This window comes from Babylonia areolata, chromosome 2 (assembly GCF_041734735.1).
Source record: "Babylonia areolata isolate BAREFJ2019XMU chromosome 2, ASM4173473v1, whole genome shotgun sequence".
NCBI classification, from domain to species: domain Eukaryota; kingdom Metazoa; phylum Mollusca; class Gastropoda; order Neogastropoda; family Buccinidae; genus Babylonia; species Babylonia areolata.
In genome coordinates, this window is record NC_134877.1 from 19,032,832 (window position 1) to 19,046,770 (window position 13,939).

The 13,939-nt window shown below is 46.1% G+C and overlaps 1 protein-coding gene across 4 annotated transcripts in view; it reads right to left on the bottom strand.

Annotated features, from left to right (window-relative positions):
• LOC143298772 (histone deacetylase 5-like) overlaps positions 1 to 13,939 on the bottom strand; it is a 152,076-nt gene that overhangs the window by 82,819 nt on the left and 55,318 nt on the right. For all 4 annotated transcript variants that reach the window (XM_076611731.1, XM_076611748.1, XM_076611740.1 and 1 more), the window contains exon 4: positions 10,854 to 11,026. In XM_076611731.1, coding sequence (XP_076467846.1) covers positions 10,854 to 11,026 — 173 coding nt within the window. The remainder of the gene's footprint in view (positions 1 to 10,853; positions 11,027 to 13,939) is intronic.

The window sequence follows — 13,939 nt, forward strand, 5'->3', positions numbered from 1 at the left end:
TAAGTCCCGCCCCTCCCCCCCCTCCCCCAATCCCTCCCTGTTTTTTTTGTTTGTTTTTTCTTCTTCTTCTTTTCTTCTTTTCTTTCCCTTCACTAAATTCAAGCATGTCTTCGAATACTTATTTCATCTTCTTCGCCTAGTTCCGCTCAAAGAAATGCACAATGGGTATCGAACTCCACAACCGTTTTCATGCAAACTTTTAAAGACGACGGGACTCTGAATTCCATTTACGCCATTCGATAAAAAGAAACGCGACCTTCTGATGCTTTTCTTCCTGAATATCGACCCCATCCTTCCAGCATGGTTCACTTACTGACTTGATGAGAGGACAATGCGGACTGTCCCACTTTTCTCATGACCACAGTTCCCCGCAAATGTTTAGGTCACACAATGAAAAATGCATGTGGCTGTACAAGCAAAACCTTATCTCTGTAATCCGCGTGTGTGGGGTGGGTGGGGGTGGGGGTGGGGGGTGGGGGGAATGCTGGTGTGTGCTGATTATCTGGTTGCGGTTTTCCGCAATTTATCTTTATTCTTATCTTATCTGTCTATTATAATCAATGTGCAGTATAGTAGGCTATGTTTATAATTATATTCAAATAATGTTTCTTAATTCTTTCTTCTTCTTTTTTTTTACATTAAGAATACTAGTTATTACCTGCAGTGTGTGGATGTATGTATGAAACGGTGTATGTGATATTTTTTTACATTTGTATCTTCGTAATATTCGTAAAAGCTGTTGTTGACTTTTACAGTTATGGTCCCCATGTTGTTTACTTGTCTATGTTGTGATAATGCACCTGACCAAATTTCTCCAGTTGGAGATAATAAAGTTATTCTTGTCTTATCTCTGTCACACACACACACACACACACACACACACACACACACACACATATATATATATATATATATATATATATATATATATATATATGATGTCAGGTTTCTCGGATCCGAGGATCATTGAAGATACAGTCCGTGACAAGCCCTCTGGTGGCTGTGCAGGTGGATTCTAGATCGACACACCCACTGGCACAGAAGACAAAGAAATCCATGGGCAGCTCATGCTTTCCTCCGTCTGCGCTTTTCCTCCGGAGCAGCAACCCTTCTTTTTCTTCAAAACCCAGAACATATTCTGCTTCCCATAAACGTCAGAGTGCAGCAGAATGGTAATGAACGGATGTGCTACGGCAGTCAGGTGGACGACGACGTAGGGACATTTCCGGGGGCAGGAAAGAACGTACCAGAGAGGGGGTGACCTTTTGTCTCATCACACGCTAAGCACCGTCACCGCTGGAACGTACGGACCGATACAGTAATACGGACACAGAGCGGACCAATTACGCGTCGTCCTCATACAAAGGCTGTATTTATTTCTGTCTGAAAGAGAGCTGCTCTGCTGACAAGGCTGTGTTCCAACATCTAATTCCACTCCTCCTGTAGCTTGGACTCCCTTCACCCTTTGTTTTTACCCTGCCACCCCCCACCCTTCCATAGCTATTATCTTCCCTAGTTCTTTACTTGCAGAACTTCATCACACAGCCGGTTTGCTTCCACAGTTTTGTTTCAGATATATAATATATATATATATATATATATATATACAAGTTGCAATGTGCTCCCCTTCCCGTTCAGCATAAAAAGTCAGTTCCATTCCTTCTTCACGGTTTTGCCGTCGAGTCCTTGATTCTGTGAGAAGGGACACGCATTACAGGAATCTTCACAACCATCCACCATAAATTATTATATACATACACGCCTACATTTCCTCAGCACCTTCTTTCCTCCAAATAATTTCTCTCTATAGGTTTAAATTCTGCTAAAAAAAGACGCCGCGACTAACTCGTGTGGTAAAATTCACTGTAAGGCCTCCCTCAAAGCTGTTCGTACTAGTAGCTCATGGCCCGAACGCCGGAAGCAAATTAACCGAAACGTATTCTGGTGCCCTTCAGGAGTACAAATAATTCTGGGTTTTCAAAACTTTGTTCATGCGCTTTTTTTCTTTCTTTTGTTTGCTTGTTTCTTTCTGTGTTTTTTTTTCTTTTCTTTTCTTTCCTATTTGTTTTCTTTTTCTTCCCCCCTTCATCCTAGCCATTAAGTCCTCTCCCCCCGTGACATTGATGGGTCTGGCTATAGGCTGTTCCGCATCAAGCGCTGAGGGATACCTTCACGGTTCGTTCCCCTTATCTTGAAACAGAGCAGTACGCGCTCTGTCTCTGTCTGTCCCCGTAAAGATTGCGCCCCAGTTATCTGTTATTAATTCATCTGCTTCCGCCGTTTTATCGGCTGTACAAGGACTATCGGGGAGCCGTCTGGGTTCAGGGAGGAAGGCCGTGTTCTAGACCGGAGGCAGCGTGGCGCGTGTTCCGCACGTTATGAGTTAATGAAAGGATGGGCCAGCAGCTTCCTTTTAGGTTTACGAAGTTATGTGCATGTCGGCTTGAATCTCATCGAATTACACCAGGAGAATCACGTACACGCGCGGTCACCTCCCCACCCCCCATCTATGCAAATATACTGAGACTAGTGAGAGTCATCTCCACCCCCACCCCCACCCCACATGTATGAAAATATACTGAGTGCGGGGGAGGGGGTGGTTGATACAATGAGAGAGAGAGAAGGAGAGAGGGTGGTGGTTGAGACAGAAAGAGAGAGAAAGACAGAGAGAGAAAGACAGACAGACAGACATACTGAGAGACAAGGGTTGAGGGAGGGAGGGGGGTCGGGAGAGAGAAAAGTATGGAAAGAGATAAGGAGCGAAAAAGGAAGACAGTGAGTAACAGAGCGAAAAAGAGAAAGGGAAGAGGTGAATGGGCGTGTAAGCGAGAGAGTGTGTGCGTGCGTGCGTGCGTGCGTGTGTGTGTGTGTGTGAGGGAGAAAGAGGGGAAGGGGGGACGTGTGTGTGTGTGTGTGTGTGTGTGTGTGTGTGTGTGTGTGTGTGTGTGTGTGTGTGTGTGAGGGAGAGAGAGAGGGAGGGGGAACGTTGTGTGTGTGTGTGTGTGTGTGTGTGTGAGGGAGAGAGAGACAGGGAGGGGGGACGTGTGTGTGTGTGTGTGTGTGTGTGTGTGTGAGGTACTCTGTGTGTGTGTGTGAGGTACTCTGTGTGTGTGTGTGTGTGTGTGTGTGTGTGTGTGTGTGTGTGTGCGCGCGCGCGCGCGCGCGAGTACGTGTGTATATATGTATGTGTATATATGTGCGTTGCTGCAGAACGCTGACGAAGCGCTATGCTTTTCTAGTCTACTGCACGATATATCCGCCCTGAAAGCCAACTTTAAAAAAAACACAAGGCTCGTTGACGAGATTTGTAACAAGAAGCAGTTTAAAAAAAAAAAGAGGAAGAAGAAGAAGAAAAAGGAGTCGTGATTCTGACAGAAAAGAGCACACAACTGCTGCGTTAGGTCACAGAACCTGGTTGGGAGGGGTGTGGGGGGAGGGGAGGGAGTCTGGGGGGCGGGGGTGGGGGGGCAAGGGGGGTAAGGAGGAGCTAGGGTATAGAGAGGTTGGAGGAGAGGAGAGATTATAGATGCGAAGGATATCACGTTGTTGTGGTATCACCGTCGCTTATGTTTGCCGAAAGTAGAATCGCGCGCGCGTGCTCGCGTGCATGCAAGCGTGTACGTGTCTGTATACGCGCGTTTGCATGGTTGCGTGTCTGCGTTTATCAGTGTGAAAGAGAGAGGAGGGTAAGAGAGAGGAGGGTAAGAGAGAGAGAGAGAGAGTCTGAATGTGAACGAATGCGAATTATTTAATCGTTATCAAGCTATACCACCCTCATGAGGTGGAGTGCACGGGCATGTAAACCATATTACAGCCACAGCACAATGTTTTACATACGCATGAACGGTCATGTCTAACGAATCTGAAGTTTGAATCATACCGTTTATTGCAAAGACATCGCATACATAAACAAGAGGCAAAGCCTTCAAGACTCACTTGTGCTTCGCGCTTAATCCAGTGAAGGAATCATGAGAGAGAGAGAGAGAGAGAGAGAGAGAGAGAGAGAGAGAGAGAGAGGAGAGAGACAGTGAGAGACAGAGACAGAGAGAGAGAGGTCTGTTAAATACACACGAATAAGCCTTCTGGAATTTCAAGCGAAATACAACGTCAAGAAGTGCCCCGGGTTTTCCACCAGCTCTGTCGCTTCCACAGACCTTGGACGAAGTAATCACCACGGTAACACCTGGCACCGCAGCTCACCGAAACAGATTTCGCTGCATCATTTGAACTGGACACATCAAGTTCTTGAGTCGCGTCAGCTATGACGTATCTTTTATGAGCGTCAGGTTACCCCTTAATAATTATTCTAAACCAAGCGAGTTTATAAACAATCGTGCGAAAGCGCACATACACAGGTACATACGAACCAAGCACCCGCCTGTACACACACACACACACACACAAACACACAGACACACACCACACACACACACATACACCGTCAGCAAGCATTTAAATTACACTGTAGAACATCACAAAGAATAACAGGTCAGTGCTCTCAGTTCGCGTGCACCTCATTAAAACTATCAAGTCTCCACAGTGATAATGATGATAACGACAACTATTGCAAGACATCAACGATGACGACGATGACAATTTCAACGTCAGAGATTTGGACAACTGGCAGTTTCACAAAGGTGTCCAAGGTTACGTTTTGGGGGCAAATACTTCATCATCCCGCTGACTGAATGAAATCAAACACACGTCCCACACCAACCGTTCCCCAACAACAGTGCCCATGACATGACGAAAGCTATCCACGTTTCTCTCTCTAAATATATCGTATCAGTATCACCACGAAACCCTTTCGGCTTTTCGCGATTTTTTTGTTTGTTTGTTTGTTTTGTTTGTTTTTGGGTTTTTTTTGTTTTTTGTTTTTTCTTCTTTGTTGCAATTTAAATGAAACTGGATACGAACCTTAATATGACTGGCGGGGGAAATTGACACGGGGTGTAAAAGTGTGTGTACTCAGCAAGAAACCTTACCTGTGGGAATGATCTACTGCACTGTAGACAGTGGAAGAATAATGTACAATATGGAATTATACACTTGTTTTAGACGAGCAGTTATGAAGATGATAATTATTCTAACACCCCCCCGCCCCCCCCCCCCCCCTCTCTCTCTCTCTCTCACTCACTTAACTTTCCTCTTAAGGTTCAGTGTAAGAGAGAGAGAGAGAGAGAGAGAGAGAGAGAGAGAGAGAGAGACAGAGACAGAGAGACAAAGAGACAGAGAGAGGCATATGCAGACACAGACAGACAGACAGAGAGACAGACTGGCAGACAGAGAGACAAAGACAGCCTGGAGAGGAGGCAAAACGAAATTTTATTTTACGAGGGTAGAGATAGAGTGCACGTAAGCACGCGCATGTGCATTGTTGTTTTCAGCTTTTCCCATGGCCATTACTTTCTTCAGTGGTCAACGAATGTTTACTTGCTCTGTTTTACGTGTTTTCTGACACTCCCTTTTAATTCTAAACTTTCTTTCTTTCCGCTCTTTTTGAACACTACGACCAGACGGGCGCAACAGCCGAGTGGTTAAAGTGTTGGACTTTAAATCTGAGGGTCCCGGGTTCGAATCACCGTGACGGCGCCCCGTGGGTAAAGGGTGGTTATTTTTACGATCTCCCAGGTCAACAGACCTGCTAGTGCCTGAACCCTCTCCGTGTGTAGACGCAAGCAGAAGATCAAATACACACGTTAAAGACCCCCCCACCCCCCTTCCCTCTCACGCATTCCATCCACTGTTTTTGCCCTCCCCTGCCGGCCCCCTCTCTCTCTACTCCCCCCCCCCCTCTCTGTCTCTTTCTCTCTCCGCTCTCAGTGTTCAGTATTCTCTGTGTGTGTGTGTTCAGTATTCTCTGTGTGTGTGTGTTCAGTATTCTCTGTGTGTGTGTGTTCAGTATTCTCTCTCTGTGTGTGTTCAGTATTCTCTCTCTCTGTGTTCAGTATTCTCTGTGTGTGTGTGTTCAATATTCTCTCTCTTTCTCTTTCAGTGTTCAGTATTCTCTCTCTCTGTGTGTTCAGTATTCTCTCTGTGTGTGTGTGTTCAGTATTGTCTCTCTTTCTCTTTCAGTGTTCAGTATTCTCTCTCTTTCTCTTTCAGTGTTCAGTATTCTCTCTCTGCGTGTGTTCAGTATTCTCTCTCTCTGTGTGTTCAGTATTCTCTGTGTGTGTGTGTGTTCAGTATTCTCTCTCTTTCTCTTTCAGTGTTCAGTATTCTCTCTCTCTCTCTCAATGTTCAGTATTCTCTGTGTGTGTGTGTTCAGTATTCTCTCTCTTTTCTCTTTCAGTGTTTAGTATTCTCTCTCTGTGTGTGTTCAGTATTCTCTCTGTGTGTGTGTTCAGTATTCTCTCTCTTTCTCTTTCAGTGTTCAGTATTCTCTCTCTCTCTGTGTTCAGTATTCTCTGTGTGTGTGTGTGTTCAGTATTCGCTCTCTGTGTGTGTTCAGTATTCTCTCTCTTGGTGTGTTCGTATTTCTGTGTGTGTTGTTTCGTTTCTTGTTTGGGGGTTTTTTTTGTTGTTTTTCGTTTTTCTCTCTTGTTGCATTAATGACTGAATACAACCTAATATGACTGCGGGAAATTGACACGGGGTGTAAGTGTGTGTACTCAGCAATAAACCTTACCTGTGTGAATGATCTACTGCACTGTGACATGGAAGATAATGTACAATATGAATTATACACTTGTTAGACGGTCAGTTATGAAGATATAATATCTACACCCCCTCGCCCCCCCCCCTCTCTCTTCTCTCTCACTCACTTACTTTCCTCTTAAGTTCGTGTAAGAGAGAGAAGAGAGATGAAGGGAGAGAAGAGAAGACAGAGACAGAAACAAGAGCAAGAAGTGCATTGCGACACAACAGACAGACAGTATTGCGACTGGCAACGTGTACAAGACAGCTGATGAGGCTAAACAATTTTATTTTACGAGTGTCAGATGTGCACTAAGCACGCGCATGTGCATTGTTTTTCAGCTTTTCCCTGCCATTACTCTTCAGTGGTTCAACGATTTACTCTCTGTTTTACGTGTTTCTGACACTCCCTTAATTCTAATTTCTTTCTTTCGTCTTTTTGAACACTAGACCACGGGCGCAACGCCGATGGTAAAGTGTTGCTTTAAATCTGGGTCCCGGTTCAGATTCTCCTACGCGCCCCGGTAAAGGTTCTGTGCGTGTTCAGTATTCTCTCTCTCTCGTGTTTCAGTTTCTCTCTCCTCTGTGTTCAGTATTCTCTCTCTGTGTGTGTTCAGTATTCTCTCTCTTTCTCTTTCAGTGTTCAGTATTCTCTCTCTGTGTGTGTTCAGTATTCTCTGTGTGTGTGTGTTCAGTATTCTCTCTCTGTGTGTGTTCAGTATTCTCTCTCTTTCTCTTTCAGTGTTCAGTATTCTCTCTCTGTGTGTGTTCAGTATTCTCTCTCTTTCTCTTTCAGTGTTCAGTATTCTCTCTCTCTCTCTGTGTTCAGTATTCTCTCTCTCAGTGTTCAGTATTATCTCTCTCTTTCTCTCTCCCCTTTCCCTATCTCTCCAATGACCCCCTCTTTCATGCGCCAGGGACCTACGTGGCATTTTCCCAGCGTGGCGGTTCCCCCTTTAGAGTAAATCGAATCAACCGCTGAACAATGGGCGAGGCCGGGAGCTTCCATCAGTAAAGGGACGTGACCCAGGACAAAAATACTCCGCCCTAGTTGTCCTTTCCTGAAAATAGGCTTACCACAACTTCAACGATGTTCAACGGGTTCCAGAAGAAAGAGAGAGAGAGAGAGAGAGAGAGAGAGAGAGAGAGAGAGAGACAGACAGACAGAGAGAGAGAGAGAGAGAGAGTGCATGTTAAAACGAACAGAAAGGATAAGCATGAAGAAAGAGCGACAAGCGTGTATGTGGAACCTACAGGCGGAAATGAGAATGGGGGAACTGGGACGACGGAGGGAACAGAAAGACAGAGACAGAGAGAGAGACAGAGACACAGAGACAGAGAGAAGGGAAATAAGAAGGTGGAAGTTGTAGGGGTTGTGATTGAGTGTGTACGTGTACGTGTGTGTGTGTGTGTGTGTGTGTGTGTGTGTGTGTGTGAGGGGGGGGAGGGTAGTGTGAGGGGCGGGGGTGAGGACAACGATAACCTTTCCCAGCAAGTTTATAAACGGAACCCTCATAAACGAACATCACATGAAAACGAGAGATAACCTTTTGCCTTCCAGCTTATTAATAACAGCGTCGTCCACCACATGGGGAAGAAGAAATGTCAAGAACCTGCACGCGCTTCCTACGTAAACGTAAAGCCTTAGCGAAATGCCCTTATAAATCGATGCACCGCATATATCACGACTGATGCCTCTTCCCCCCACCCCCACCCCCCAACGATGACTGGAATACCCTTGCCACTCGAACAGAAATATACATTTTCGGATGACGCCCAAATCTGAATTACATTTTGTTTGTTTCTGGGTGCCCTACTTTAAACGAGCACTTTTACGTATTTGACGAAATATGTTCGAGTTGTATGTTGTTGTTGTTGTTGTTTTCCAGATGGATCATTATTACTAGCTGCTCTACTTTAAAAGTGCACTTTTAGAAAATGACGAGAGACGTTCGTATTCTGTTCATTCTATTCAGCTGGTTGATCGTTTTGACGGGCGCCATAGCCGAATGGTTAAAGCGTTGGACTTTCGATCTGAGGGTCCCGGGTTCGAATCACGGTGACGGCGCCTGGTGGGTAAAGGGTGGAGATTTTTACGATCTCCCAGGTCAACATATATGCAGACCTGCCAGTGCCTGAACCCCCTTCGTGTGTATACGCAAGCAGAAGATCAAATACGCACGTTAAAGATCCTGTAATCCATGTCAGCGTTCGGTGGATTATGGAAACAAGAACATACCCTGCATGTACACCCCCGAAAGCGGAGTATGGCTGCCTACATGGTGGGGTAAAAACGGTCATACACGTAAAAAGCCGACTCGCGTATATACGAGTGAACGTGGGAGTTGAAGCCCACGAACGCAGAAGAAGAAGAAGAAGAAGATCGTTTCTAGCTGTCCTTTATATGAGTACTATTACGGATTCGACGAAAGAAGTTGCAAACTTAACAAGAGTTGTTCGTAATATATCTGTTTTTAGCTGTAACTTTTTCGAACCGCAGCTCGAATTTCACACCAACAAATTATCTTATGCAACAAAACAGTGCCCCAGCCCCCCCCCCACCCCCCCAAAAAAAAAAAGACGAAAAAAAAACAACAAAAGAAAACACACAAAATACATCAAAGGAGAGTCTTCTGCAACGAATACACGCACGCACGCACGCACACACACACACACACACACACACACACGCACGCACACACACACACACACACACAAACACAGAACGAGAGAATATTATTCATATCATTCTTAATACATCTACAATACAGAATTACATTTTCACCCACCGATGGATTTACTAGTTTATCTAGATAAATGTATTTCTATTCATCTATTATTCCTTCATTTAGTTACTTATAAAACTCATGTTTTGGTTTGACATGGTTTAAACTTGTCAACTTACATTCCTGAGGGCAAATGACAACCATAAACTATACGCTCGGTACAACACACACACACACACACACACACACACACACACGTATACAAACACACACGCACACGCTTATATCCTCAATGCAACAAACACGCACACATATATGAAAAATAAATGCGTTTTAAGCGTAGTGCAATACACACGTGCTCGTAGGTTCCACCAGAATATATATATATATAAAAAAGCTACAACATGGACCACAAGGGCAACAGAGATGGGAGCAGCAAGACATCATCTACCTCACCAAGGACACAAGCACAGATCACAACAAAGGCCGGGGTGGACAAGCACAACAACGCCATCACAACCACCAACCAACCAACCAACCAAACAAAACAAAACACCACCATCAACCAACCACCTGTCGCGATCATCATCAAGCCTTCCACTGATGGCCGCTAGTATCCGCCATAGCACTAAACTACCACCACCACCAACCCCATCACAAAAAAACAAAAAAACGATCAACCACACAAAGTCTCTAAAACCTAAACACCTCCATTCCCACCAATACACGATTCACCAAAACCTAACACCTTAATCGTCATGTCCATTGGCCACAACCACTACCACACCTCACACCTGACGCTCACGTCTATAAACCAGACAACCACCACCCCCCCCCCCCCCCAGCTCCCCCCCCCCAAAAAAAAAACGCTACACGTGGATGGTCACGTCTATTCATCACCACCCAAAAACATTCCCAAGAACCAAACCCTTAACGACCTGACCACCAGGGCATCTCAGCCTAACAGGTCGTTAAAGTTTCAAGAACGCAAAAACCAAATCTCGCACCTTAATGGCCACGTCTAGATATATACCAAGACCACAACTGGGACCACCACCACCACCCCTTATCCAACGACCCCACCCACTCACCCCACGGCCACTGTCCTCCCCGCCTCTTCCCTCCCGCCTCCCTCCTCCCCCCTCCTGCTCCCGACCCCCTCAATCTGATGGCCAAGATTATAATAAAACCAAGACTACAACTGCGACCACCACCAGTATTTTGCATCAGTTTGACATGGTAAGTATATGTATCACCAAACATGGAGTATAATACAAACTCCTCCTACTACAACTGCGACCACCACCACCACTTATCCACAGACCCCCCCCACCACTCCCCCCACGGCCACCGCTCCCCCCCACCCCACCCCTACCGTGATGGCCACGTTTATATGACCACAACTGCGACGACCACCACCACTTTTCCAACGACCCCCCCACCCCCCCAACTCCCACCCCCCCCCCCCCCCCCCCCCCCCCCCCTCCTCACCTTGATGTGTTCCTGCAGCTGTTTCTCGTGCTCCTGTTCCAGCTGCTGTCGCTGCTGTTGGTACTGGTGCAGCAGCATCTGGTGCTGCAGCTGCTGCTGCTGCTTCAGGCTGACCAACTGCTGCTGCAGGTGCTGGTCCACCAGGTCCCCTCCTCCTCCTCCTCCGCCTCCTCCTGCCACACACGTGCACAGGGCCTTCTCTCAGTACACGTGACGTACGTACACACGTGTCGCGCTTTGTAAAGTTCAATTATACAGGTGTTTCGTGGGCGTGTTTAACTCCACACACACACACACACACACAGAGAGAGAGAGAGAGAGAGAGAGAGAGAGAGAGAGTGAGAGAGAGAGAGAGAGAGAGAGAGAGTGAGAGAGAGAGAGAGAGAGAGAGAGAGAGACAGTGACAGAGAGAGAGAGAAAGACAGACCGAGAGACAGACATATGCAGAGCCAAACAGGTGATACAGACAAAGTGAGGTGGGGGTGGGAGAGGTTGAGAAAGAGACTCTTAAGAGAGACAGAGAGAAAGACAGAGACAGAGATACAGAAAGACAGACAGACAGACGCAGCACACACACACACACACACACACACACACACACAGAGGTCAGCTGGAGAAAACACAACACTGGTTTTGCCGGTGGGATAGGGATAGAATGAGGGAGGAGGGGGGGGGGGGGCTATGCGGTGACGGGGGCGTGAATCGGGTGGGGGCCTGGGGTGAGGATGGGGTCCAAGGAGGCAGTTACGTGGGTGCAGCTGAGAACAGAACAGAACGATGTACATATGTAACTTTTAGCTCAGTGCGCTCAGCGGTGTAAACGCTAACATTTTATCCTTGATTAATCGTCTCGCCACGCTAAGTAGACGAAACTTGATACGTAAAACACTTGAGACAGTCACATAAATATCAAATTACGACCTTTAGTATAAAATGACAATGACGACAGTCGATGTTTTCTCCCATTGCAACCCCCTAACCCCACACTTCTCCTTTCTTCCATGTGTCAAGAGCTGATGGTGAAACACCTGTGAGTATCCCCTAACAGGAACCTAACCTGGGTGGTATGTCTGCATGTTACGTCTGTTGATGGGTCCGGATCTACTGTGTGTGAACATGTTATCCCACGATAGACGTGACCCAGTCGTCTTTGTCGAAACTTATTAACACACTTCAAATATATGAATCCTAATAATTATTCTTGACTGTGACATAAGGACTAGATTTTGGGGGGCGAGAAAACTGTGAAGGTAAGATATAGGGACATAAAATCTTCGTGGACAGCATCTTGTGAACATCCAATAATTATTTCCTTCAGATCCAAACGCCTGTTCATTTCCACGGGTCACTCCTAGAGGAAGTGTATGTACACTCAATTCTTTTTGTGTGTGTTGTTTTTGTTGTCCGATCCTGGAGCCAGCTGCACTGCTTGGACGAAAGAGCCTAAAATGGTCGTAACCCGCTACTAACTGTGTGTAATATGGAACTGACCAATGGCGTGGTTCGGTCAACGAAGTCATTTAGTCACGTGTAACTGTCAAAAAGTTAGAACCAAGCAATGCAACTGGCTCTGGACAAGAGTCCACTCCTTCGTTGACCCAGCAGACGGGCGCAATAGCCGAGTGGTCAAAGCGTTGGACTTTCAATCTGAGGGTCCCGGGTTCGAATCACGGTGACGGCGCCTGGTGGGTAAAGGGTGGAGATTTTTACGATCTCCCAGGTCAACATATGTGCAGACCTGCTAGTGCCTGAACCCCCTTCGTGTGTTTACGCAAGCAGAAGATCAAATACGCACATTAAAGATCCTGTAATCCATGTCAGCGTTCGGTGGGTTATGGAAACAAGAACATACCGTGCATGCACAACCCCGAAAGCGGAGTATGGCTGCCTACATGGCGGGTTAAAAACGGTCATGCACGTAAAAGCCCACTCGCGCATATACGAGTGAACGTGGGAGTTGCAGCACACGAACGCAGAGGAAGAAGAAGAAGAAGTTGACCCAGCAATGGCAGAGATGAGCTGCGGTCAGTGAGACCCAACAGTGAACATACACCTGTAGACAAACTGCTCACCAGCTGTTCCGCGTATGAACACGAAAACCACGGGGTGAAAACCTCTCACGAGGACATCACCGACAAGCGTGCATCCCAGACAGGAAACCGCACGAAATGGGCCATCACAGATGACCTCGACACTGATCCCCCCTTTGCCGACATGGGCACAAGAGACCACGTAAGGGCGGCTTGTCCTGGAGGTCTGTTGTCTTGTCGTTTGGCTGTTCGCTTCCTGATTCATCGATTGTCTTCTCTTGCTGTCCCCAAGGTCGGTGTAATTGCCGCTGCTCTGTCGTCGTTGTCGTCAACATCATCTTTACTTGATGATGATGATTGTAATGATGATTATTATTATTATTTCGTAATACCTTATTTTAGCGTCCTAAATCATTGCACCTATTGGCTACATTTCATGGTTTGTGGGACCAAAAACGTAAAAAGCAAGATTGTGGCACGTTAATGTAGTGTTAGGATCCGCATCAAAACTGGGTGGAAATAACGTACAAAATAAGAGTGGAGATCCACTGAAAATGTGTTACATCTTCTTGTGGTAATAATCATTGTTTCATACAAGCACAAAAATTACCGGTAAAGATTAATATTATTATTACCGTTAAATATGTTATAATTATTTCTTTTGCTGTTGATGCAATTGTAGTTGTTGGGTTACCCAGTGCTCACCGGTAAGCGGCGGTGACCACGGCTGTGTGTATATCTAGATCTATACAATGTCCTGTTTGTTGTCGACTTGTTTTATACTAATTGGCTGTCACGTTAAACAGTACGGGGATTTCCCGCAGTATTTTCTTTTTATCCGCTCGTTCTCTCTCTCCCGTCATCTCTCACACTAAAATTAACTGTCATTTGCGAGTTACAGGTTTGTCTAGTCGGCTACAGACAGTATAAATAGCTTGATTTTGCAGCTATTTTTCATTATCGTTCTGTTTGCAGCTGGCAGGTGTTAATTGCGTTTTGTATAATTGACTTGTCTGCCCCCCCCTCCCCCCCTCCCTTCCCCTGCCTTGTCTTCCG